This window comes from Etheostoma spectabile, chromosome 11 (assembly GCF_008692095.1).
Source record: "Etheostoma spectabile isolate EspeVRDwgs_2016 chromosome 11, UIUC_Espe_1.0, whole genome shotgun sequence".
Classification (NCBI taxonomy): Eukaryota; Metazoa; Chordata; class Actinopteri; order Perciformes; family Percidae; genus Etheostoma; species Etheostoma spectabile.
This window is the reverse complement of record NC_045743.1, coordinates 3,644,661-3,672,605: the sequence shown is the minus strand read 5'-3', so window position 1 is coordinate 3,672,605 and position 27,945 is coordinate 3,644,661. Positions and strand designations below refer to the sequence as shown.

General features: G+C 39.9%; 2 protein-coding genes and 1 long non-coding RNA gene across 21 annotated transcripts in view; 1 reads left to right on the top strand and 2 right to left on the bottom strand.

The window, feature by feature from the left end:
• Positions 1-20,794, bottom strand: part of lmo7a (LIM domain 7a) — a 48,915-nt gene extending 28,121 nt beyond the window's left edge. For 9 of the 19 annotated variants that reach the window (XM_032530152.1, XM_032530156.1, XM_032530170.1 and 6 more), the window contains exons 1-4: positions 20,216-20,791; positions 14,283-14,353; positions 12,358-12,427; positions 5,929-6,035 (exon numbers count right to left, since the gene is read on the bottom strand). In XM_032530152.1, the coding sequence (XP_032386043.1) occupies positions 5,929-6,035; positions 12,358-12,427; positions 14,283-14,353; positions 20,216-20,284 (317 nt within the window). In that variant the 5' untranslated portion in view covers positions 20,285-20,791. Of the gene's footprint in view, positions 1-145; positions 368-5,928; positions 6,036-12,357; positions 12,428-14,282; positions 14,354-20,215 lie in introns of those variants that run through there. The other 10 variants (XM_032530157.1, XM_032530155.1, XM_032530161.1 and 7 more) reach the window with 7 other exon arrangements.
• A 718-nt stretch (positions 20,795-21,512) lies between these two features.
• Positions 21,513-22,308, top strand: LOC116698310 (uncharacterized). The gene is made up of 2 exons (XR_004334181.1): positions 21,513-21,552; positions 22,188-22,308. It is a non-coding gene; the product is annotated as an uncharacterized LOC116698310 (long non-coding RNA).
• On the bottom strand, positions 21,870-25,697 carry uchl3 (ubiquitin carboxyl-terminal esterase L3 (ubiquitin thiolesterase)). Its single transcript, XM_032530172.1, has 9 exons — positions 25,532-25,697; positions 25,344-25,355; positions 24,433-24,561; positions 24,159-24,315; positions 23,712-23,797; positions 22,999-23,046; positions 22,793-22,868; positions 22,559-22,617; positions 21,870-22,481 (listed from the first exon to the last, which is right to left on the bottom strand). The coding sequence occupies exons 1-9, from the start codon at positions 25,571-25,573 to the stop codon at positions 22,392-22,394; spliced, it is 699 nt and encodes a 232-aa protein (XP_032386063.1). The 5' UTR covers positions 25,574-25,697; the 3' UTR covers positions 21,870-22,391.
• Between the last annotated feature and the right edge of the window lie 2,248 nt (positions 25,698-27,945).

The window sequence follows — 27,945 nt, the reverse complement described above, 5'->3', positions numbered from 1 at the left end:
AATTAGACCACAGGATGTGTCTCAACCCATGTAACAAGATCAAGGAAGCTCTGCTTCTTTGAGACAATAAACCAACCAATAGACAAAAAAAATCCAGTACCCAAGCCTTAAATAAATGGGTGTGCATGTGTGATCAGGAACATACCTCTGCAATGAAGATCCCTTGCTCTGCAGCATTCAACAACACCATATTTGTCATCCTTCATCTATGTTCTTCCCTTCTAAAGAAATTCTTTGGATTTAAAGACACACCCAGCCACTGTCATGCATTGGGAGTTCTGAAAAACGTAGACAGAAGGCGAGTTTGAATAGAGAAATCAGCTGTGGGTAAGACGGTGTCGGGCATCATTGTGCCATAGTTATCGGACACACTGCGGTCTCTGTGAGCGAGGAAACAGGGTGAGGCTGGCATTTCTCTCTCTAAGTCGACTATGGAGCACAAATATAACCCTTGTGTTGGCCTTTTCCAGTCAGGGCTGTGTCCATGGTGTAGAAACTTTATTGGCCTTCCACCATCATCGGTCGTTTGGTTTCACAATCTGACCACAGTTCACACAATACTGCTATAAGTGACGGCAGTGCCACATATAACACCAAGAAACCAGAACGTGCAGTGCCAGCACCCTTGAACCACACCCAAAATACTGACATACAGGGCATATTTCTGCACTTCTTCACTCAGGAACATTCAGACTTTGCCACAGTATGTTTTAAACTAATAGCAGGACTCACATGGCATGAGGCTTAATATACATTGGTGTTATAAATGAATAAATTCTGATAACATGCTCTGTAGTCAGTCTCCATTTGTCTGGGAAACAGCACATTCCTTCAGGTAGTTCAAACATTTGGTTTGATCTAGAGCCAGGGATGCCATTGCATAATCCTAATCATGTCACACCACACAACCACTCCTTCATTTATTGTTTAAAAAGGGTAATTTACATTCCTCAAAGGACAATGTATTTTGATGTACCTGCCGATCCAGTGCAGTTTCCTTTTTTTCGGTTTGGTGAGCAGTCAACTCTTGTCAATAATTTGCTTAATCAAAAGTGAGACTTTGGACTCCTCTCAGTGGGGGATTTGTTCTTTCAGTTACTAAAGGTCGCAGCGCAAAAGCTAGACTCATAGCCATATATTCTAAACTCGCTAAAAAAATAAAGCTGCAGATAATTGTGGGTTCAGTTGGTTTAACATTGTCATTTGATACATTATTATAAAAATATCAATTATAGCCACTTTAAGTATCAAAAGTAGATTAGACACAGAGGTACATTGTAGAGTATTAAGTATTTATAAAGTAAAATATATATATATATAATGTATTTTATGTTATTTGATTATTATTATAATTGATGTTAATATGTTAGCAGCAGTTTAATGTCCGATTTAGGTGAAGCTAATTATACGTCGTTTATATGCATGTTGGGTTGCTTAATCTATAACTGCGAATTACTTTTTTTAAATCAGTAAAATGATATTGACAAAGTAACTATTTATCCACAGCTATCAAATAAAGGTGTGAGTGTAGTAAAAAGTACAATATTTTCTTCTTAGACAAAGTACAGTGTATAAAGTATCAAGTGGCGAAAAAAGGAAATTGTAACGTTCAGTGCAAATACTTCAGACATGTACATAAATCATAAATACTATACTTAAGTAAATGTACTTGATCATCTGAGTTTTACAACATCTACAGTCTGTAAGATCAGATATACTGGGATTCCTCTTAGACTTGCTGTGATATACAGTAGGTATAAGGGTGGTAATAAGCTGAATAGGCATGCGAGTCCGTCAGAAAACTATACAGTGTGTAATGTTACAGTATAATGAATGTATTCTTGGTGACACACACTGCAATGTCCACCTTCTAAGGGAGATATCCTGTTTAAGTATGTCTATGAAACATGGCACTTGTTAAAAAATTCAAAGAGGTCAAGCAAACAGTAATCAGTTGACATTTTGTGTCATTAGGGAAATCCTGGCATGTTCTAGAGTTTCATTTATGTCAACTCAAGAGTTGGGGTCCTCGTCCAGCCTTGACTCCATGCTGCTGATTTTCCAAATTGCAGCTAAGGGTCTAAAGGAAGTGACTGAAGTTAAAGACAGCAGTTTAAGATGCCATGATCCATGTGAAGCACTCTAATGCCCACGGCCCTCATTTCTTGAGCAGCTGTTAGAAGCCGTCAGAGTTGTTCTAAAGTAGCCAGTGAATCATATCCTCCAATGAATCAGATTCAGTCCGGTCAGTATTACACCTCTGGGTGTGTGCACTTGGTTATAGTTCAACGACACGTCTATGACGTCCTCCAGAACACATCACTCAACAGCACACAGTCTCTTATCAGTCTGTTCCTCTATGACAACAGTTTGTCATGTTATATGTATATGTTACATATATGACACATTTTTATATTGATTGTCTTTGTAGCTACTAAACGTCTTTGTCAGAAAGCAGGTTTAACAACAGTGTGAACATTATGTGAACATGCACCCCAGGTAGTGATAAAGCCAATACTACAACAACTGCAAAGCTCAAAGGTCAAAATAGACCAATCTTTTATGGCTGCCGTGGCAACACAGACCAGCATGAATTAAACTGTGTTCTCAGCACACCTTGCTTAGTCAATATCTGACAACAGCTTCATGCAAAAAGAAACATACTGGCCTAATTAATAACTAGAGTTCAAGCACAAAATATCAATGTGTGAAATTTAGCATTTCTCATGGAGTTCAATAAGACCAATCAATCTGAAGTGATTGACAAGTTTCTTTTCCACTGAACTAGTGTTGAATAATTAAAAAAAAAAGAAGAAAAAAGATAAATACACAGTATATATAAAGTATATACACTATCGGTCAAAAGTATGGGGCCATTTACAAATTTCCATTCCACTCAATGTTAGACAGAATAGCAGCTGATCTGAGTGGGGGGGCTGATCTTTAATGCAATATCTACATTACCCATTATCAGCAACCATTCATCCAATGTTCCAGAGGCCCATTTTGTTTACTAATCTGATATCATTTAAAAAAAACTAACTGAGAAAACATTGGAGAACCCTTTTGCAATTATGTAAGCACATAATGTAATATGAAAACTGATGCGCTGGTTAAAAAAAACAATGCAACTGATCTCAGCTGGTATTCTGTCTATAATGAAGTGCAATGGAAATTTCGAAGTGACCCCAAACTTTTGACCGGTAGTGTATATGTATATACTAATAACTAAAAGTATCAATGGATCAAAAGAGAGGAAAGCAACAAATCCTCCATCATGTTTCATAATGTTAGGCTATTTTACTTGTTAAATGACTGAAACGATTAATCAATCATCAATATAGTTCAGTTTTTAAAAATCTGTTGCTCGACTTTGATTAATAATCTATCTTTGCAGCTCTAGTGCAAATACAAAACTATGGGGAACCTAACGCACACAAAAGTTAAAGTTTCACTCTGTGTGTAACTATAACTTTTTGATATGAAAACATATAAAATTAAATAAACTGAAAATTGTATAAAAAGATAGTAAAGAGAAGTAAATAAAAGGCAGCTGATTGCTTTATGTATCAGTGAAGGGGTTTCCTGGAGAAAAAAAAATATTGGGTGAAATGAAACTTACAGCCCCAACAGGATAACTGTAAACCTTATTGCTGCTGAAACAGAGAACAGGGAAGCTGAGCAAAGCACCTGTCAGACTGGGTTAAAGGGAGTGAAGGTTGGACACACACCAGGGGCAAAGACAGCTGATAGGGACAACTTTCTCTCTCTCTCTGTGCTTTGCTCTCTGGGGCTCATTTGCAACATAGGCTCTGATAAGCAACAGTGAAATAAAACCATTGGTTGCTCGACTGCATCCTTGTTTGGGATTATTTCCCTATGTTGTGCCATCTCTCTCAGTGTGAGTTGTAGTTAGGGATAAAATGATGCTGCATTTAAGAACAAAATTGACTGAGAAATCTATTTGAAGAAGAGATTCCCTTTGTACAGTTCATTGTGACTAAATAAACACTCAGCTGGAACAGACAGAGCAGCTGCAGGTTCATCTAAAAAACTGAGAACCTACAACTGTTGAGCATGTTTCAGGTGACAGTGTGCAACAATGTGCTGCAGCAGAAATCAAAGACACAAATAACAATGTCTGTCATTTCCTTTGAATGAACAGACTCACATATTGGATGATACAAGGACAAAACCACAACCTCAACTGCAAACGTCATTCAAACTTTCACAAACACACCGGTGTACTGTAAAGACCACACGCAAAGGGGGAATGTTCTGGGAGGAGACCATACACTATTAAAAGCTCTTCTTCTGAGTCCTGTTACCATTCCAAACAATCCTGCTTGTCAAAGTGACCCCAAGGTCTTAAAAATAGAAAGTGAGTCCCCCCTATGACCAAACCCCCCTACACAGTCAGACATGGTGGCTGAGCTACAGTACACTCAGCTCCAACAGAACAGTGGGACTGGGACACCAAAAGGACTTCATGCAAAAACTGTTTGAAGTTGTTGTGTCATTTAAGAACAAAAGTTATTTACCTCAAATTTCATGGGAAAAGGATATGCAAGAGAAACGTCTGATAAAGCACAGGTCCATAAAACAATTGTCTCTAAATTTACGACACTGAATGAGACATTTAGTGAATCATATTGCTGTATCTAAGGGCAGCATATCCTCTGCTGTGGGTAAAGGGTGTGTCTTGATAAGAGGCGGGCAGATTTGTTTATTTAGAGTTCATATTCCAACGTACAGTGCATCTGCCTTGAGTGTTTGTGCAATGGCTGTGGTTTTGACACCATTGTCAATGTTACTGAAGAATAAATGAGTGGGTGGATCATGGGAAAAATGTTCCTAGATGTTGTGGCAACATACTAAAAGGAAAATCCAAACTGACTTTAATTGCACAACTAAGTGACATAGAGTTGCAGAAGGAAACTGGAGCACCACTGGTATGCAGCATTTTGAAAAAGCTCACAACTTCATGACATCATCTTGTATTATTTTGACACCTACAGTGATGTATTTGTTATTAGGTGCCTATCTACTTTGAGTTTAGCAACCTGCATGTATTGCTGCTAAAGCACCTTTCCTTGTGCTTGCACAGCGGTGTTGTGTCACAGTGGATGGATTGTGCTCGGAGCTCTGACTTACCTCACTCCCTCTCGAGGGCACACCTGTGTAAAAACTGAACAGGTTGTTCAACATACTGCATACATCTCTGGCCGGCACGCAACTGACAGTAGAGCAACTGTCATAAACAAAACAACTACAAACACTGGAGTAGTATCTTGACATGTTTTGTTCCACTCGCTAACTCATGCTCCAACTAATGTGAACTTCTTTCTGTTCACACACTCAAAAAACAATGCTTTAAAATGTATAGTCTGTAATTTATTTCAATTACTAATATTTTGCAATTGATTTTCTAGACCTGCACCAAGAAAGAAATCAATTAGATCAAACATGTTGGAGAGCACATGCTTTTTTGAGTCTTTTGAGTCAATTGTCATATTTTAAAGAAATACATAGAGCTGTGCTTAAGTAAGTGCTTGCCAACACACACACACACACACACACACACACACACACACACACACACACACACACACACACACACACACACACACACACACACACACACACACACACAGAAAGAAGACCATTTTAAATGCAGCTCAAATTGTCCCTCACATGAGGAGACACATACTCTGAATACAGTATAGCATGAAAGCTACATTTAAATGTCACATATACTTTTGTCTTCAATGGGACCATAAATAGAAGGTGAGAATTAGTTCAATCAAGGAAGAAACATGACTTGGATTCAGCTTACAGGAGGACTTAAACTCTGTGAATGGCAAGGACAGGTACCAAAATGTTACAGTACTATTAATATATTACAACGCTCACAAAATCAGAACTTACTTGACTGTAACTCTTGTGGATAAGTCCTGAAGATCTCCTGGGTGAAAGAGCTGTGCTTCCTTTAGTCCGAGCTTCCCGCAGGCCTTGAGGAAGACGTTAAGGTTGTCCTGGACAAAGAACAAAGCAGGGGTTGAGGGTTGTCAACCTTCAGAGGCAGAGGCAAAGAATAATCACTCAAGAATTTTCTGGCAGGGACACAACTTGCAACTCATTGCTTCCAAAGTTCATATCAGCAGAGAACAGAGAGGGACGGGGAGGAGCATGTGTGTAGCAAATGAGAAGTGATCCAGGGAAGAACACACAAACACACATGCAAGGGGGGAGAGGCTGCGTGACAGGAGCTGACTGACAGAACAAAGCTACCTGTGGGCTGGGTTAGGATGGGGACAAAACCCAAACGAGGAAGTATGACATCAGAGCTTTGCACATGTCCCACCCAACCGGCCATGCGAGTGCAAGACTGACACACACAGGAGCAAAATACCTACTGCAGTCTCCTTCTCTTCACACCCTGAAACTGTCCCCTCCCCTCTTTGCCATGCCCTTTACTCGAGAATACCTGTGGAATCTGTGGGGCGGTGGAGTATTTTGGAGACATTTCGTTGCTATGAAACATGTCGGGTGACAGAAACTAAAGAAATATTTTTCCTGAAGCAACTCAAGAGGACATGGGAGTGTCCAACACTATGCCAATCATTTCATATTGCATAGAGTTTATATGTGTGCACATGATTTGCACAGATATGGAAGTTTAATGCACAATAGGAAAAATAATAACAATTTAAACAAAATCTATAAATATACACACATCTCATGTGTTTCAAAGTAATCTTCAACCTTGACAACACAATTTCTTTCCGGGGTTTTGACTTTTTCCAGTTGTATTTCCAAGAGTCTTGTTTGTAAATCTGCACTTCCCGTTGGGACAGATCTGCTTAAGAAGGTTTTTATGTAACGACACATGGCCTCAACATGGGCTGAAATAATTAAGGGGTAGCTAGTTCTATATTTAAATGGCAAACATGCTTATTAGCAAATGGTAGGACAGGGCTGACCTCTCTGTGCAGAAATCCCATACTAACAGCTCCTTGAATGGCACTTTGACGGGCCCTACAGGTCACTGTGGGCACGTACAGGCCAAGGATCAAACCCCCCCAATTCTTTATACAGTTGCTAGGGCCCCTGTTTATTCATTATTACACAGAAGAGTTCTTCCCTTCTTTCACTTTGTCTTAGTAATATATACAGTACATGATAATGTAATTTTCCAGATTTATACAGAATAGGATTGAGTAACTGACTTAATTACATGGGTTTTGCTTTATCTCACACATACTTTTATCTCTCTCACTTGTCTGTGTAACATAGTTTACATGTACGTTTATTAGTGACACTTACAATTTAAAGGTGTTATTCAATGTGTACAGCATGTACAGTCAGAAATAACAAAGTATATCATCATCCCGCTATGTGAACGAAAGTGAAAGATCATTTCTGTATCTGCCCCGTGATTTAGATTTGCTCCAAAACTGAGTGGGTTCCTCCTTGGCCCATGCTGTACCCTTCCACCAAGTTTGACAGACAAAACAAACAACCAAACAAACATACTAACAAATGGACAAACACTAAATGAAAACATAACCTCCTTGGCAGAGGTAATAAGAAACTTGACAGTCCTCTTTAGTGGACAAACTAAGCAACTATTTCCATTCTCTGAAAGAACGCAGGCCATAAAAGGCAACTAAGCATTATTGTGGCCATGTAAATGAAAATCTCACAAAGGACATTAGGCCCTGGTATTACAAAAACTCACCTTAATGCAATCATGGCCTATATTAAAAAAAATGATATCACTTACGTAGGTATGAATGTCGTTTAACCTCAAAGAGCATTATGAACACAATAAAAGCCCTCCCCCCCACCCAGACAACCAGTCCCAGAACCTGCAGAGATAATGATGAAGGAATGTTATGCTGACTTGTGCCTGCACATAATCCTGCTAAATATGCTGAAACCATCCAGCAGCCTTTAATCCTCTCATGCCGACTTGAGTACCTTGAATTAAGCATTTCACACTAAGAGGCGGAAAGATATGACTCATAAGGTGTCTGATTTGGTAAGACAAAAAAAAAAGGATCTCAGTCCATACTGGTCACATTGTGGTCACTCTATTTCTTCCACTGTACTCTTTGTCTAAAATGGGCATACTCTACAATTACCCTCAACTGACCCTTGGTAATCCTTCAAACACCAAGCAAAGCTATGGTTAAAATATCAGGCTACACATTCAGTCCTGTGACAATAAACCAAGTATACTTGAAATGCTGCGTCTCCTGAAACAGACCCTATAAAATACCCTCCTTTCCCAACAGTCAAATCCAGTCATAGCATGCACCCATACACACAAATACAGTAACAAAACATGGTCAAATGCCTGTCATTGTCATTGTATGATTATAGAGGCATTTAGATGAGTAAAGACACACTCAGGGTCATGAGACTGTCTGTTTATCTCCTCCCACTTTAACCTCAACTCACCAAGGAGTTGGTGTATGCGGGAACATCCAGAACCATGTCAATTACAGCGTATTTACGTTGGGCAGAGGCTGATGCAGTCATCTTTAACTCCCTCCCTCTGGATTCAGACCAGTGGGCCTCAAATCCGGGCCCCCGCTCACGTAACTGGCAGACCCACCACACAACTTGTCGGCTTCCTGCCCAGCACTGGTGAAAGCTGAACGGGGACCGAACCAGGGTGCTTTGACCCAAACCCACAATTCACTGATTGATTGGCAACAGGCAGAGAAGTGTGCTGACATGGGAAACATTCCCTTGGACAAAAGTGAAGCCAAAGAATAGGCCCGGGTTTGAAGCCAATGTAGCTAAATATTCCGAAAAACCAGAGATTTCCGTTTTTCCCCTTTTTTCCCTCCCTGGGCTTTTTATTCCACCAGCGCTGAGGCCTGGTAAGTTAACAATTTGAGTCCTAAAATCTTTCAGATAGCAAGACTAAAAGGACAACTATGACACGAAATGTTCATATTTTAGTGTCAATAAGGTATGTTTGCAAAGACCTTTGCATTCCGCACAGATTTAAGTGATACTGTATCTACATTGTTTTAAAGGCACCACCAACATTACTCTTGTTCTTTGCCCTTCTTCCACATGCAATGCAACATTTTGAGAGTTAGGCATACTAGAAAAGCATTATTTTACCAGTTTCTTCTTCTCTGACAACATTCAGGGGAGAAGAATAGCATAGATGAAGACAAACCCTATGCAAAAATCTTTACTATGTTGAGACATACATTTAATGCTTAAATTATTTCACAATTTTAAAGATCACAGCTAAAATCCAATTTGAACATTTCAAACAGTTAATTCCATCACTTAAAGAACAGACATGTGAGTATTTATAGAGATGAGAGATAAAGGTCAATCTTAGCACACTACTTGACTGCTATTCTCACAGCAGAGTGAGAGTAAGTAATGTTTGTTTGGAGAGCTCCCCACTTTTCTCCATGTGGTTGGCAGTAACTGATAGCCGCTGGCCAACCAAGAGCTTTCACATTTGCCGGAGAATTTATGATCAGGTGGTTTCAGGTTTGTGTCCAAGTCTCGGAAATACCACACCAGCGCTACTGATGGAGAAGATAATTTACCTCATTACCTCAGCAGGTGCCCAGCCAGTTAAATTGCTAAGGGTCCAAAACAAACTGACAGGACATTTGATTTATGGCATAACACAGATATGATGGAACAGTGTTTGGTACAGCAAATACCATGTTTACTGTTTACATCTAGCATGAATGCCAGTCTGTTTCTTCTTCTGCAAACTTGTCATTGTCTTGCCAAACATGTTGAGTGTTACTCAGCCCACCGACATACACTCAGACTGGCTGGGTTAAGGTTGGGGTTCTCCATAACTCCCCTAGACAGCTGGACTCAATTACTCCCACAAGAGAGAGCTTTGTGAGGGATGGGTTTAAGGTAGGGTTTTCAAACCTCTACTTCCCGAGCACTTGCATGCAGACACTCCCAAAACAACGGAGCCACTGTGGCCCAGAAGGCCTCTGCCACAAGCTGCTTCAATTTGAAGACATTGCCAGGCCTAAAAAGGTGAAGAAGTTGAGACACACTGATTCAATAACAGGTTATTACGTAAACCAAACTCTGCCACCTTCTGACCTCCCCTCCCATCACTCAATCAAAAACCTAATTATATACCAGTACAAAGACTTTTTGTCTTAAATGACTTTGATTGAACGCAGCCTCAAGCATGGCAGACAACATATTTAGGGTGCACTCAAATGCGGCTAGTGGCCTTTCAAGCAGCTCCACGTTCACTGAACTTATTAGTGTGGATGGTTATGAGGAGCGACAAGTCACTGAGGCAAACACCTCTCTCTCATTGGCAGCCATGTCTCAGACCCGTCACCAGTTGGCTCGACTTCTGCTGCTGCACCTCGCGTGCTTCCTCACATCTTAACACATACTCAACACAACAGACATGTTTACAACAATAATAACAGGACCCAAAGCTGTGTAAACGAAAAACTAGTAGTATGCGTCAAAGGTCCCATGACATGGTGCTCTTTGGATGCTTTTATATAGACCTTAATGGTCCCTTAATACCATATTTGAAATCTATTTCCCAAAATTCAGCCTTGGTGCAGAATTACAGCCACTAGAGCCAGTCCCACAATGAACTTTCCTTAGTATGTGCCATTTCTGAGTCTGTAGCTTTTGAGGAGGAAAGAGGGGGGGGCAAGGTGGAGGTGGGGGTGGGCCTTGACCAACTGCCCCTTTGCTCGTTTGAAAGTCATGATGTCTCTCTCTCATGGGTGGAAAATTCTCTGGGTGGGCAAAGCAGAGAAAGGAGGAGGTAACCTTGCCCCTTATGGCCTCATAAGGAGCAAAGTTCTATGTAAGCTTTAATTTTCTCAAAGGCCGAGCAGGATACCCAGGGCTCGGTTTACACCTATCGCCATTTCTATTCACTGGGGGACCAAAGGCAGGCTGGGGGAACTCATATTAATGTTAAAAATCCTCATAAAGTGACATTTTCGTGCCATGGAACCTTTAAGGTATTTTTTACTTATAACAAAATGTACATGCAATGTCCTATGTTCTACATTTAAAGGAATATGCCACCTTTGTTGAAATAGGGCTCATCACGGTCTCCCCTAGCTGTAAATAGATGGCAACGCATTTTTTGTCTCAGTGCATGCATTGTTTTAGTACGGTGCAACACCGGCAGCCACTAGTTAAATTAGCGTGGTGAATGGAATCCGGTTAGCATGTTGAGTAAAAATGAGCCAACAAAAACAACAACAACAACAACAACCTAATAACTTCTTGTGGACTGCATATTCACAAGAGTACAAATAGCCATGCAGATTAAGACTAGACGATTTCCTAGGCAGATATTGACTTGGGACTATATTGGGTGAAAGCACAGCCAAAGCACCGCTAAATCAGCGCAGAGATCACGCATCACCTTAAACACCCCAACTTCTGTTAACATACCCGGCGTGAATAGCTGGCTATTTTTCCAACAGTAAACAGTGAATGGCAATAAATATGGCGGATTTTGTGAGGACAAGGAGGATAATTTCTGAGACAGTCAAGATCCAGAAGTAATGGACTCAATAAACAGCTGTCCACAGAGTAAGTGATTACTGTAAACATGATGCATTGTTATTTTACGGGATAGTTCGACCCATATTAGACACAGAGTTGCTGCTTGATATCTCGGTGCTATGTAGCACTGGTTCGGCTGTAGGCTTCTTCCACCCAATATAGTCCTAGATCAATATCTGCATTGCTATTTGAACTCGTTGTGAATATGCAGGCCACAAGAACAAATTAAGTTTTTGTTTTTTGTTTTTTTTGGCTCACTGTTACTCACTACATGCTAACCGGCAACATAGAATTACAGTCACTACGCTAAGCTAGCAGTGGCGCTGCCAGTGTTGCACCGGACTAAAACAATACATGCACTGAGACAAAAAATGTGTTGGCCCACCTATCTGATTGAGGGGGGTGGCAGTAGCTCAGTCCGTAGAGAGTTGGGTTGGGAACAGGGGGGGGTCACTGGTTCAAGTAATGGACACAGAGTTGGACCAAAGTACAGAATGTGGACTGGTAGCTGGAGAGATGCCAGTTCACCTTCTGGGCACTACCAAAGTGCTCTTGACCAAGGCACTGAACCCCCCTCAACCGCTCAGGGACCTGAGCATGTGTGTATTTCAGGTCTGTGTGTAGTGTGTAATAACAACAAGTGTAAATTGTAATTTCCCCATAGGGGATGAATAAAGAATATAAATTATTCAATTAATTATAAATTATCTACAGCTAGGGGAGACCGTAATAAGCCCTATTTCAACACACGGCATATTCCTTTAAGCTGAAAAAAAAGAGACTTACCAGTCCAGCAATAGGTGTGGGTAGTCTGTTAACCCTCTTGATGATACCAGGCTTGATCTTGTTGATCAGACTGCGAGCAAAAGAAAGAGAGAGAGAATATTAGGGAAAGGGAGAGGGTAAGTTAAAGGGCTTGGTCATTGGCTAGGCTGGTCTAATTAAAAAGGAATGAAAAAAGTGTTGCAAAGTCTCAGTGTTGTGTGTTTACGACTTAGTTTAATGGTGGCCACCTGGTTTAAGTTTAGTAAATAGTTAGTGCTGCACCGTGACGTAAACACACTCCTGAAAACACACAATATTCTACTGGAACAACTCCAAACAAACCTGGAATCACCACTTATCAGCTCAGAAAAACAGTAACGGATGACGCATTTATTCAAAGGGTTTTAAAAAGGGAAGGTAGAAATTCATCATATAATGCAAAACAATGCCACAGTGTAAAAAATACTCTGTTGTGCAGGTCTTGCATTCACAATGCATACTTTATACTACAGCATACTCAGAAAAGGGCTGCAATTGATTGATTAATTGATTATCAAAATTGTTGCAGATAGAATTCTCACTATATTCTCACATGTATTAATGGATGGATGCACTAAGTAAAGAGTATTTAAAGTTGTAGTTGGTCAAGCTAATATTAACTGTTTTTTATACAGTTAGGTATATAACTTGGTCATACATGTTGCATGTAAAATCTATACCTGCATATAAAAAGGTGCAAAAATCTCACCCATTACATGTTTTTAAGAAAAAAACAGCGTTGTGCAAGCTCAACATGAGACTAAGTAAGGGTTGAAGTAGATGGTATCTTCTGCTCTCTCAACACACAGACTGGGGGTAGATTGGATGGGGGGTTTGAGAATAGGTTGACAATAGATGCTGAGAAAGAATGCAAAAGGAATGTGAATTTAAGTTACTCATTTAGCGGTGAAACAATAGAAAGCGGTATTATTTCATCAGATAGCACACTTTGCAACCTAAGTAGGATGTAATCATGTGTGCGACCCACACTAAACATTCTCTTCCAAGCAGTTGTGATAACCACAACACAATGGGAATGGAGGCTGAGTTTCTAAGTGAAAGCGATTTAATCTCTGTCTTCCTCTTCCTCACGCTGAGAAAACATGGACAGCACCCTGAATGAAAGTGTCTCTGTTGTTGTGAGGGGGAGCAAACAGTAGAGTCAGGCTCAAATCAGCAAAATGATGGGCTTCTTCTTTGAAACGATGCCAATAGAGGTTTGGAAGATTCTGCATGGGCTGCTGGCAATTACTGTTCCCTGCTGATTCGTGCAAATCACATCACTGTGTCCATCCACTAAGGCTGCCCACATATACATGTATAAAAGGGACATGATGCGTGCGCGTGCGCACACACACACACACACACACACAAAAACACACACATCACAAGTCTTAAAAGAGCAGTTGGTGAATCAATGCAAAAGTCAATTCTAAATAAATTTGTTCCTCTAACTCATCAAAACTCTTGATGCATCCGGGCTAATGAGAAAGTAGGGTGCCCTGGCTCTCCGATGTGGTTTCAGCTGGAGGCTTTCCATTCACTACACAGCTTCTCACAGCTCTCATTAAAGTAAAGGATGGCACTCTGCCCATCCACAGATCTGTAACATCTGTCAAACAGGCAACCCAACTCATCTTGAAATAGATTACACTTCATATTCTCAAGACCACAGAGAGCAGATCTGACACTGAAGAGATCCAATAACTACACAAGACAACCTCTTTTGTGCTGTCTGGAAACACTGGCTCTTCATGTTGCTGATTAAACAAACAGTGACCCGACAGGGGGTCTGACTGGGAAATATCAGTAACACTTACGTTGGAGCGCAGACCTAGAGGAGAACAGAGGGCTTCCATATGAATGAGTGGCTTAAGAGAGGTGCCTGGGTACACCACAGTACTTACTCACACAACAGAACCCCATTCTCCAGCGCCGATCGGAAGTCGTCGCTCCCAAATGTTTTCTTGGTTACTGCCTGGAAAAACAGGGATACAAAAACAGTGAGAAAAATAGCGAGAAGGGTTGGGTGAGGAGAGGAGGCGGGGGTAAGTGTATGTGTGTCGGGTCGGGGAGGTTGGAGAAGAAAGGTAGGATGTTGAGAACAGTAGCAGAGGAAGTCAGAGGTATTTCCTCCAGAGTTCCTACAGTGTCTGTGGGACAGAGTTGAGCACAGTTCTTCAGGTATTCCCCAGGGGCTCTGGAGGGGCTCCGTTTCTCTCACATTAATGCTAAAAGCCGCTGGTAAACGAGAGAGCTGTGCTAAAACTGTGCTGGAGCCAGGCTGCCCAAGCCGCAAGGCTATGGGAGCATCTGGAGCGCTGGAGGGGCACAGCGATGTGTTATAGCCTCATGCCTTTCCCATGATCTCAAACCACCACTGCAGGAACATCAAGAGTCATTATGCAGGAAAACATACACACACTGGATACATGCCGTCCAGCTTACACACTTAAACACATGCACATACACAGTAGACACACAGAAACAAACAACCTCCTCATCTGTAGCTTTTTTACATCCACAATTTCTAGCCTTTCATATTCGCAATCTGTATTTACTCAAAACGGCAACACTGGTTTATTTTTAATGTTTTCATGTCAAACCGTGTTATGGCAAATCAAATGCATGCCAAAGGCCAGACCTTAGCAAAGCTTCCTGTTCTGTTTTGCTGGAATGTTTCCACAATCAACATCTTAAACAATCAGTACCCAAGCTACTAAATCCAACACAAATCATAACCTTAGAAAGTAATTAGAGTGCATACTTCTACTAATTCTGCACAATCCTCTTTGTTTATTATTTTAGAAAATGTCCATAGTTTTTTTTTTTATCTGAGTATAGACATGGATACATGTAGCATTCTAGTAAATGCAGTACTTCATGAATAAATAGAAAAGAATGCTCAAATATTCTTTGTAATGCAGTAGAAAACTTTCTGAAACATCTTGGCTCCGTAACACTAATCACTTGACCCATGGGTTACCTCTCCAACATATTTCTCTTAAACCAGATTTTGAGATATCCTGCTAAATGATCCCAGTAAAAGAAACAAACTGGGAGGACTGACACATTGTTGCAGAATTAGTTTCATAACAGTCACTAATTTTTATTATCATTGGAACTGACTGCATGGAAATTCTTTAATTAACATTACCAACAGGGCAGAGTAGTACACATATTATACTGTAAGTACCCAGTGAGATAAGACAGCTTGCCATTAACCAAAGCGCACACACACAAGCACACACTTAACGCCCAAGGCAAAACAAGTCAAATGGGTCTCACAAACCACATTGGTCGGATGTGCCGTTTTCCTTTCAAGGAAAAGGGACCAGAGCTGGGACAATTACTGGCAAAGATAAGCACAGGCCATCATTTTGTGGAGGGCAGGAGTGATTATTTCACACAAAGTTGTGTTACACCTTAGACCGCACCCTGGATAAACTGAGATAGCCTTACATACCCATCATGACAAGAGAATTAGACCATGTTGTAATAGATGAATAATGCATAATGCAGTCAAGCTACTGTTGGGAAATCCGTGTACAAAACATGATGGGATCTTGGCCTACTCCTCCTTCATTGACAAAAATAAAATCAGAACCAGACACGGAAAAACAATAAACAGGAACACAGACAAGCAAAGCTGCAAACATATTCACACATACACACAGTAAACAAACTTCACAGTACAGTGTATAAACAGTCAGGTGCTACAGTTGACATGTGAAATCCTGCCCCCTGCTGTTCTGTATGTGAGGACAACAGCTAGTATTCATGTATGCAAACAAACAATGCAGATGGAAAGAAAACAATCACTTAGATTACCTATTATCTATATTGGTGCTGACTCAAAGATGCCTCTGACTGGCTAACCGCTAGCCAATGAGAGCCTGGCTATTAGTATCCTTTACCCAGCGCAACTGGGCAAGCTCATGAATAGTAATGAGCTCAGGCAACATGACGTCAGACCGATTGGCCTGATTTCTCCGTAAAAAAAAAAAATCTTTTCAGTGGCTAGAGCGGACAGCGAGGTAGCAGTTCATATTCACAATCACGACATAACACAAATACATATGGACAAAACATATTTCAAAAAATGCAATAAAAACGGTTTTCTGTGGCAGAGCACCTTTAAGATGTTTGATAAGAAAATGTGTAAGAAAAAATATCAAAGTAACAAAGAAACAGAATGAATGTGATAATTAAGATATTATGTCCTAGTTGGTGTGTGGGAGGTGGGATCCACCTTAGCACTGAAGCTTGCACTAAGCTGGCTGTAACAGAATAGTTTTCTCCTCTCAATCATCATCATTAGAGGTATTAACTCCCCTTAGATCCAGCCTGCTGTGCCCTCTCCCTCCTGTTGAACCCGCCATGTGGGATGACAACTCTAATCTGCAACAACATACTGCTACTCGGATTTACCACGGGAGAGTTAAAGCAGGAACAGAAATTTCAGAAACAGCTTGCCTTCCTGCAAAACCACACCATTGCTCCTCTTAAGAATGTGCTTTTAAATGTGCCCCCCCCAACATTAAAAAGATAGAATGTGTTATTCAGAATTCATTACGGGCTCTTAAAGTTAAATTGTTCAAATTCAAATTATTATTATTATTTTTATTATTATTATTATTATTATTATTATTATTATTATTATTATTGCAGTGAACCAAGAATGGTGTCTCGTTGGAACAAAACCGATCACAGGATTTTTCTTGGTCTGGGTCTGTGACCACAGCTATTGTTTATTCATGAAGGCAAACCAGTATTCAAGGTTTGCGTGTATGCCCCCCCCCCCCTTCCACTAATTGTTCCCAAAATATTTCTGCAGAGGACAGGGGTATGGCTCATCAGAGGGCAACTGGGACCTTCTGCAAATATTTCAGGGTTCTGACTCAAGAAAAATATACCACTGTAGAAGCAATCAGTATCAACTCCATCACCATATCAGAAAAATAGACCTCCATCAGCGTGAAACTGCGAGTGAATGGCTTCTTGTGTGAGGTACTGCTTCACGTGAGTACATCTGAATGGATGTGTCCTAGTTTCTAATTGCTCTTTATCTAAACAGTCAAAACACCCAACGGGCGCTACAGTGAGGTGACTAAAACATTGGTCACAGAAGGCCGTTCATGAGTATTGGCTGCATGACCACCATAAGTTACTAGAAATAGATAAGTGAGGGGGAAAAAAGAATACATATTCAAGGAAAGAGGAAACCTTGTCTGGTTCCTTCTTCTCAAACATGTCGAATTGCTACTTTTGTCTGTTTTATTTCATTGCAAATGGAATATCTTTGAGTTTTGGACCGCTGATAAAACAAAACAATCTAAAGACTATACCATGGGCTCTAGGTTATTAAATTGGGCACATTTCTAAACTTTTAAGAACAAAAACAATCAATTGTGAGAATATATTCAGCAGATTGATTGAAAAAGAAAATAATAAATTCAAGCAATGTCAATCACCAATGTGGCATTGTGTTACATTGTTTCCCAAACACCATACACCAAAACCTTAAAGATTCTTGGAGTTGCGTTGGTGTTATATAACAGCAACATCCACATAAGTAACAATACTACAAGCAATCCATTAGATCGTGTTACCTTTGATTGGCTGCTTTGTTCCAGAGTATGTGAGAAACACAATGCAATCCTTTTCAACCAGCCAAACACAAACGCAGGGGAGTAACACCAAAACTTGAGCTGAAATCCTATACGGATTATGGCCTGGGTTATTACATGACCTTAAAGAAAATCAACTTCTGTAGTGAAGCCCTACCTAAAACCTGTTTAGAGGTATTCTAAGTATTTTGGGTAACACCTTCCTGAGTGGCTCTTTGAGAAAATAAATGATTGCCCATTAGAATCTTAACAAAAGAAAAACTAGCATGACATGTCTGACACTCCTTCACTATGCTTGTGATGCATTCATACAACAAGTTATGTCTGCTAAAACCATCAGTGAAACCATAAAAAGCACTGCAACAGATGGAATATATTAAATAAGCATTGATTGGACTGCTAAAAAGCAAACTAACTTGTCTGTGTTTACGGGCGGGCATATGCATGACCTTCTGACCTATAGGTTGCATAAACACTGCCACTTGTTCTCAATTGTTGAAACATTCACACTTATAGCTTTTCTATTCAATTAACAAGGACTTCTATTATTCTACTCAGCCCTGTGGTTGTAGGACACAGCGCCCGGTGCTGACAGCCGGCCAGCTCTGAGGGGACTATGATCACAGCCGTGGCAGCTAATGCCGGAATGTGTCCATGTGACAGGCTCCAGACCATTTCTTCTATTTTTTAACAATACCACCAACCTCGCCACGCACACATGTCTCTGTTTAAAGTGCTGTGTAGCCAAGCAGCTTGTTAATCATTCAGTGGCAGAATCCAATAACCACAAAACTTGGTCTTTGAGGGGAAAAGTGTTTGTCTCGTGCCAGAACTTGGTCTCTGATTGCTATTGTATTTCCCCTATGGCAAAACCTCTCATTCCTACGCTGTAAATATATTCGTAGCATGGCCGATACTTTGACAAATTCAACTTGTTCAGCTTCCTGCTCTCTCACACTAATCGCCCTGACCCTGCCTGAGATCATGCCCCCACCACCGTCCACGAGGTAAGCCACCACAATGGGCCAGTGTGCAAGTGGGAGAGACACTGATGTCACATCAGAAGAATTCAGATTCACCCTTCATGAAATAAGAACAATATTTGTTTAGTTACAGACATGCAGCAGCTCCACGCCACCCTGCTGGGAAGAGAATTTGCAAGATGGGGAAACATAATTTTATCCGCTTGTAAAAAGAAAAGAAGGAATGAGAGTCTGGCTGGAGGTTGGATGGAAACTTTAAATAATTTGACATTTTGGAAATAAAAAGTGCTGGTGGATCGGTTTTTGTTGAGTTGGTAGCTGTTTTGCATTTTGATTAATAGGTAGGCCTACATTATGACCGTAAAAATAACAGTTTCTGCCAAAAGGAATCACATGTTGAAACTTTTACTCTGTTACATATTGTGAAGAACTTTTCATAGACATCACAGGAGCCATAGTGTGTGATTCCCCCTTTTTTTAGTTTTGACATCTGAAATAGCAATATGAATATTCTGTGTATGACTACGAGTATTACATTTTATAGCAAGTGTCATAAGCAATTTGGAAACCTCCAACACAGTCAATTTATCAGTTCCAATCTGGGCTGATCTGTGGTCAGAGTAGGTGTGTGGTAAAATAGATGTTTTTCTTGATTGCTATGGTGATTTTCTCACTTCAGTACATGCTTGAAACTGTAGCCTCAATAAACCCTGGGAAACAAACTGATAAGCAGGTATGGGCAAGATCCAACAAAGGAAGCAGCAAGCAAACAATAATGATTCATGCGGTCAAATCAATGTACCGGTACCTGTATTCTGAGACGGATAAGATAGAGGGAATGGCTATAATGCTTGGAGTGGTTCAAAACCATGGGATTTATGTTGGCTGAAATAATAGACTTGAGTCTAACTGAGACATGAGGTCAAGGGATACACATGCCTCTATGCATCTGTTGGTCCAGACTAGTATTACCTGAAACTTTGGGGTAAGCAGCTGAGTGAAACCCAAGAGACAAAATCAGGTATGTATTGGATAGTAAAACTCCTGTTTTCACCTGAATAGGATGTCAGGTCTCATCGTAGCCACGCACTATCATACATGAGGGTAAAATCTTTCCTGAGTTGCAATATGGCGATCAAAAGCAGTTGCCAATTTGATTACACCTTATGATTTCCAATAGTCTTGTCAGTTACTGTAAAGAAAGGTGTTGCGATAGTTTCTACTCACCTCAATCCATCTCTGCGCCTCCAAGTAGGCTTCGTCGTAGCTGACAGTGGACTGCTGACGCCACTCCATCACAAACGCGTATTATCCGAGCTGCACTGGGGGGGCAATTCGCTTCGTGGCCCGCATTTAAAGTCCAGCGACATAAAATGTGGGCCAGTCCAAACAAGCAGACACAATAACACTCACTCAAAACTCGTCGAGCAATATCTAGAGCATCACAGGTGAACGTGTAATCACACTACTCATTCAGGAAAAATGCCTCCTAGTCTATTGTTCATTTCCAACAGCGTATCCTTGATTGAATGCAAGGTGTAACAGTTATGCATTCCCTTTGCGTCACCTTGCTGTTACCTGTTCTTTCATCCGACACACCTGTGGTTGGTTTCTTTGGGTTTTTTTTCACACTCTGTGCTGTTTACGCCAGCTATGCAGCGGTCTAACGAGTCGTCAAAGTCCGATCCGCGCTCACACCGTCTGACAGGATTCTCTTCTCATGAAGTTAGAGCTCTGCATTAGGCTGTGGCAGGAGAGTTTCCAAAGTGGGGTCCGAGGACCACCCACGGGTCTTTTGATCGGCTCCCAGGTGATCTTAAGAGGTTATAACCTCTTAAGATGATTTTTGATCCAAGGTTTTCACTGCTCCCCGTACAGTCTGACACTGAATCATAACCAGCTATAATATATTCTCACATTACAGTTCCTCAGGTCAAAATGGTATTAAAAATGAGGGCTGCTGAGTAGAAACTGTTTAACCCAATGTTTTAAAAAAAAGTTTGCGTCCCTGGATAAACTCCTCTACTTGAAAGAGTTCTGCTCTCTTGTTAAAAGAAATCTCTTTCCTGCAACGCCACGCGGCGGCGGTCAGGGTGCAATGCAGTCTGGAAAACCACTTCGTGAAAAATGGAACGCCTTCAATTGGTAATTGACTAACCCATGGCCCTAAGTGATATTAGGCGTACTGATATTTTGCTGATAACATTTTGAAAGTAGGACTTTTAGTTCTAATGGAGTACATTTTCTATATTAGTATTTTTACTTTTCCTAAAAGGATCCAAGTACTTCTTTCACAACTTTCTAAAGAATAGCCTCTGAAGAAGTCCACCTTTGGTGGAGCACACACGGTTGGCTTTGACTGAATATAACAAAGAAATCATGAGCAGTTTGCAAAAGTCAACCTTTTCTGTAAAATGTAAAAGAAACTCATCAGGTGTATGGGCCCATGAACAAAAGAAATAATCACCATCATCATATGGTCACATTTTGTATTAAGAGACTTCAAATATGTAAACATTTCTTTAACATTTTGAGAAAAAGAAAAGGCATACTTCTAACAGGAGGTATTTTGAATATTTTTCAGTTGTCTGCCACTCTACCAATGTATGCCATACTAATGAAAATGAGATTCAGTCCGATTTGGGTGGTTTTAGCAACTTTTAGAGCAGGCTTCTGGCTGCATTCAAATCTATAAGCCTGTTCCACACTTTGGATTTCTTAGGATTACATTTTCCCAAAATATATTTTTCTTATTCTCTTCGGCCTGATCAAGTTGTAAACACCTAACACTAACCCATAAGTTTAATTTATACAAAAGGTAAATAGATAAATGTGTGTAACTAAAATGTTGCTATAACAGAGAAGAACCACAGGAGAAATGTTTAATAAATTTGCCTTTTATTTGACAGAATTTTTAATTCTTATTACAAAAATGTAGGCAACTTCCACACAGATGTACAGTCTGTTTTGTTCAGTTAGCCTCACTTACAGGAGACTTTTTTTTTGATAACCTTTCAGAACATTACTGAATCCAACACCATTTTGCCTGTTATTTTCAAAAACTATTGATGAAATTAAAGCCTTGTAAAACATGTTTCTTCAGCTGGATTTGACCATGTAGTTAGACGGATGATCAAAAATCACAACATACATATGTATCATTGAACCAAGAGTAATAGAGAAGGTGAGTTTCCCTTAGCACTTTGATTCTCTTAGAATTTCATCCAGGTAGTAACAAGTGATGTATAACCACAATGGAACATTACTTCAGAAGGATATCCCTGGCATTTTAGTTCCCCCACAAGTATTTTGAAAATAAAATTCAATTTTCCAATAAATTCAGCACTTAAGAATGTTTGGCAGTAATGTTTTCTTTGTTTTCTGGGGACACATGGGAGTTTTCTCAGTATGCATCTTTAGAAAGGGCAATGATGGTGAAACGAAGCTCCTGAGGGTCGCGAGCCATGAAGACCTTACAAACTTCAACGGCATCCTGCAATGCAATCAAACACATCAGGAAATGCAACTTGGGAAGATATTTTTCATTCGTTTTATTCTGTGATGTCTCACCTCGAGGAAAGTATCTTGTGAAGTTTTTCCATGAACAATAGGGAAAGGCTTTCTTCCATCTAGGTTTTTATGAAGAAAAGAAAAAAAAAAAAGGGGAAAAAAAGGGGGAAAAAAACGAAGAGAGTTTATGAGCAAGTTTTCCGTTTGCTTCAAACCCGCAACCACTAAATATGGAATCAAAGTAATTACCATCAACAAGAAGACATACATTTGATAGAACAGTGGTTAACTCACCTAGTTCATATAACTGTCCTGCAACATTTACAAAAGCTATAAAATGCAGATTCACTTTCTCGTCTAAACTTGGGGCCTAAAACACAGAAGAATTAAACAAAGCGTTTTTCAGTCAAAGCATTCGTAACATTCAACACAGAAATAGTGGTGTTGGTTTGGCAGAAGCATCCTCAGACAACACGGATAGTCTAAAACGCAACACAAACCTCGGTCTGTCCCTCCTGTGCACTGGATTCATGTGTAACACGTATACTCTGAAACAGATAGTAGGAAAAAAAGCCAATGATTTGCTGGGTATGCAGTGGTCGCTGGTAGTTTTTTTTTTATTTTTATTTTTATAAAGGGTGTTGTCTTTTGCAATTTTGGCCAATCTCCTACACATTTAAGATTTTGATGTACACACGGCCAGTATTATATATTAAACAAATAACAGCTACAGAGTTGTTATACAAAAGTGCAAATGCCTAAGAGGTACCAGACAATATAGGTGATTTAAAAGGGAGAAAATCAGATTTCATGATATGCTTGACCAAATACCTCGATATCGAGGAGATATTCTAGGTTTGAAAATTGGTGCTTTAACAAAATATCTTCACACTTAGATTTTAGATAAATATTCATCTGTAATGTGGATATAATGACTATGTGGGTAAAGGCAAATAATATAACAGCTAGAACAACAGTCTGGTAAGTTCAGAAAACTACATCACTTTACTGTAATGCAGCCTTTAAAACCAGTAAGACACCACTTATGTCATATCACAATATTACGATATCCAAAATCTAAGACAATACCTTGTCTCATATCGTGATATCAATATATTGCCCAGCCCTACAATGAGCACAAACCCTTAAAAGAATAACTTACACTTCATCACCCTATTCTCGAGTAAAGATTCTTTTTTCAGTGTTTTCTTACCTCATCTTTTTCCAGAAAAGTGGCCCTTTCCTCTGAGGTCATTTTAGAGGTTTGCTCAATAAACTTCTTAAGAGCAGAATCGGGCTCTGAGGAAAAAAGACAACATGCAGTAAAATCTTTAGAAAACATAGGCTGATGTGTTGTTGGAGACTTTTGTATTGTAAGGTATTTTGTGTTTTTAAAAATTATATAGCAGGGGGCGAGATAGCTTAGTTGGAGGAGCGGGCCCTTTGCAGTGTGTCATTAACCCCTCTCTCTCCCCTTTCACGTATTCAGCTGTCCTGTCATTACAGGCCTAAAATGCCCAAAGACTTATCTAAAATAAAAAATAGAAGAAATTATATAGTGAAAATATGACATACTTTTTACATTGTTTTGACTGTATAAACCATTATATACTGTGTGTGTATATCTCCCAGCCCTAATGTAAACAGACTAAATACTAACCAAAGTCCAGGTGAGCCTGGTTGTTTGCCACTGCATGAATTAATCCTATCGTTCCACAGGCGTTTCCAATAGTTTGCTTGATGAAGTAGACGTCAGGAGAGACCTCCTGTTCCTGACCCTTGAGTTTCTCTTCCTCTTCTTGCTTGAATGCCTCATACTGGACACCAGTAGGAGAGAAGAGAACTATCTGTTGAACATTGTTTGCATGCATAATGTGGAGATATCCATTATGATCATGACAATGTGGTTAATACATTTTACACCAAAGATGTACCTTCTCTGTCACTGGGAAGAGAAGTAGCACTGCACACACTGGTCTTGGTACCATGCTGAGGAGCTCTGGATCCAATCCATATACATCTCCAAATTGCCAGGTTGGTTTCATACCCAAGCAATTGACAAACTACACAAAAGCTGAGAGTAAATTTGTATGCATACAAAGGACATAAAGTTAACCTAACAATACCTGGCAGACAAGTTTAACTCAAAGTAAGGTTGTACGTAGCTGGCTCTTGATTACCATGAAGAACAACTGATGCCTACCCAACCCCAGAAAGGCTAATGTCTGTCTGTAACAATAAATATTCACTGCATGCCAGCATACTAAACTTCTGTTAGAAATCCTTGGAAAATAACAGCTGTCACCCATTTATATAAAAAAAATGGTACTCTTGTCACAAAAAAAGTATATGGGTTACGAGCTGTTTTACAGGGAGTTTTCAACCTCTTGACATTGTTTAAATGTGGACCTGATGTCTTGGGTTACTACTCAGGGCTTTTGGCTTCTTTAAGTTCTTCTTTAAGACATTTTTACTTCAGGTCAGAAGCTACACTGTCAGGATGATAGAGAAAATATCACGTACAGCTGCACGGAGAGTAACGAACCCTGAAATTTGTTTCATGTATGATGCTCGGGAAACACTTTATAAAATATATATTACTGTGCTTACCATTACAGCGTGCTATTAGCAATAACTTCTGTTAATAATTGTCCCAAATTCTTCGCAGCCTAGTTACTGTCTTATGTTTATCAGACAGTAGCTAGAACTTTACTTCATAACTCTTTAATGATAACGTTAGGTTGGCTGTAGCATTGATGGTAGGCCTCGTCCCCTCTGCTAGACGCTTTGCCGCAGATTATTCAGACCCATCTGGTGTTGAATTAAATCAGAAGAAAATACTCACCTTAGTCATGACCTGAAAAAGACACAAATGAAAATATGAATAAATTGCTTTTGGATTTAGCAAAGCAGCCACACCGGCTTTAGCTTTTGTTCAAACGTTAGCTATAAGTTAGCTAGCTAGCCCTCACATGCTTCTGAATGAATGACTTATTAAACAATATAGTTTCAAGAATTATCAACATTACATACTTCTGGATTCGACTCTAGGGGCAACCAGCGTGGACTATCCATTTTGAAGTAACGTCGACTGTTATTTTCTTTTTAACCGAGAGCTGAAACTGATTTACCAAAATCTGTTTGACAGCTGGAAATCGCTTCCGTGTCAGAAAAGTGCACCTTGACCATTAGATGATGCGCAGGGGTATTGTCTTTTTTATAAACCATACATACACCACACCCACTACTTTCTAACATGAATAGACAATTTACAAATGTTTAAAAATGTTTAAAAATATAACCAAGATGTTTTTCTACCGTGTATAGTGTGCCATGGCTCTTTGTCTGCAAAATAAAGTATTTTGGAGTGTATAACCCCACCAGCCCAACAGTGGATCATTCCAGAGTCATGGGCGTGTTTCAGAGAGATCAGCACTCGTGGTTGTTCCCATAGACAGTTAAAGAAGTGGACCAACAGACCCCGTTGTTCTGGATGGAGACCAGTGAAGAAAAATGTAACTGTTCTTTGTTTATAAATAAAAAAATAAAAAAATAAAAAAACAGTGAAGGAAAATAGAAGCACTTTTCCGGTGATGGCTAGGCGTTACTGCGCAGCCTCCAACTGAGTTTGACGCCGTAGATGTGACGTAAGCAACGTGTCTGAAAGTTGTAAGTTTTCTGGTAGGTGTACCAAGACACATCTCAATCATTCCCAATCAGCAGAGACGGAAAGCGTAGCTCTATGTTAGGAGATAATATAGACACAGGCTAATTACTGCTAACTAACATGCTAGTTAACGTTAGTAATTAAACCTAAACAACTGATGTACGTCAAAACTATCTGCGGGCTTCTCTTGGCAATACGGTGATTTGTCGACTATGCGACGGTAAGTCGCGGGGTTATGACGCTATTGTTAGCCTACTTTTACAAATACGTCTGCTACGGAGCCATAACGTGAGCTACAATGTAATGGAGCCTTTTATACGTTGACGTGTTTCTTTAGAAATAAACAATAGACAAATAGAGTCTTGAAACGCTTCAGATGTAAAGTTATTCACTGTCAAAGTGGCGCCAAAATGAATGGCAGTCACTGGGATGCAAACAGCGGGTGGTGGCTTTGTAGCAATAAAATGGCGCCATGGGAGCTACGCTTAGAGAGGAAAGGCTTAGGTTGTTCCACACCTACATCCATTCATACCCGTTACAGAAAAATCAAAAGGTATCCAACATGATTTCAGCATGTCACTTAATCAGCAATATTACCTGTGTGGCCAACATCATTTTAAGCTTATTGACGACACGTGCGGTTGCCAACAGGTGCCATAGGAATAGGCTTGTAAGTAGCTACAAATCTATTTAGACAAATTCATTTTCAAATTCAGTCTCCACTTGGCATCAGACGTAGGCTATCAGTCACATGCTGCCAATGGGTGTTTGTCACTCTGCTGTTCAAATGAGTGTAGGCCTAAAACTGGGTATTAGCCACAGCCAGCAACTGCATGTGCAAGCAGTCTTTTCCCCATATCAGATGGCAGTAGGACAAGGTTAAAGAGGTCTGAGATACACACCACACCCACTACTTTTTGATATGAATAGACAATTTACCATTTTTTTAAATATATATTGTTAACAAAAACATAAACAGAAATACATTGTTTTCAAAACAGTTTTTAACTTATATATATGTATACATACATATACTGTGTATACATGTGCATCGTTGGCACTTTGATAGCTTTTTAGTGATCATTCTCTACAGGCAAGATGGAGTTACTTCTTTTGCTATAAATTCTGTCAGTAGTTTTTTGTTCATGTTTAAACTTGATATGTGTCTCTTTTTAACCTACGGTTTTCCTTTTTTGGAAAGCCAGTTGTCTTAGTAAACCATAAGCAAGTGTGTTCAAGTCAAGTCCAACACCAAGACAGTACTCTATTAAACCGTCCCCATTCATTATGCGAGTAGGTTAACTCTGGGTGAGTACCGTCCAGGTGTCTCCAGCCATCCGAGGGACTAATATAAGTCTTTATAGAGTATGTACTCTGGTGTAAGACAATGACTTGAGTAAGTTGCATCAAACTTTGTCATCCACCCAACTTCATGGAGACTCCATTTGACTGAAACATAGAATTGGTCCCACAGCACTTATATTAAAAACACAGTAGGAATTATATCTTCAGGCCCACTACGAACAGGAGGAATGATTACATTACAGCAACCAAAACCTGTTTCATCAGGAAATAATCTACAATAATAGCCTATTGGTGACATTGAATCCATTTTTTGCAATCCATTCCTGTCACTAACACTGGAACAAACACTGCTAAGATAAGCCTAGATCCCAGAAGGGGGAATTTGGTTGCAGCAGCACAAAGGCAGAAACAAGTAGATCAATAGGGAAAGTAAAAATAAATCAATAAGAGCTATATAAACTAGAATAGGCTACTT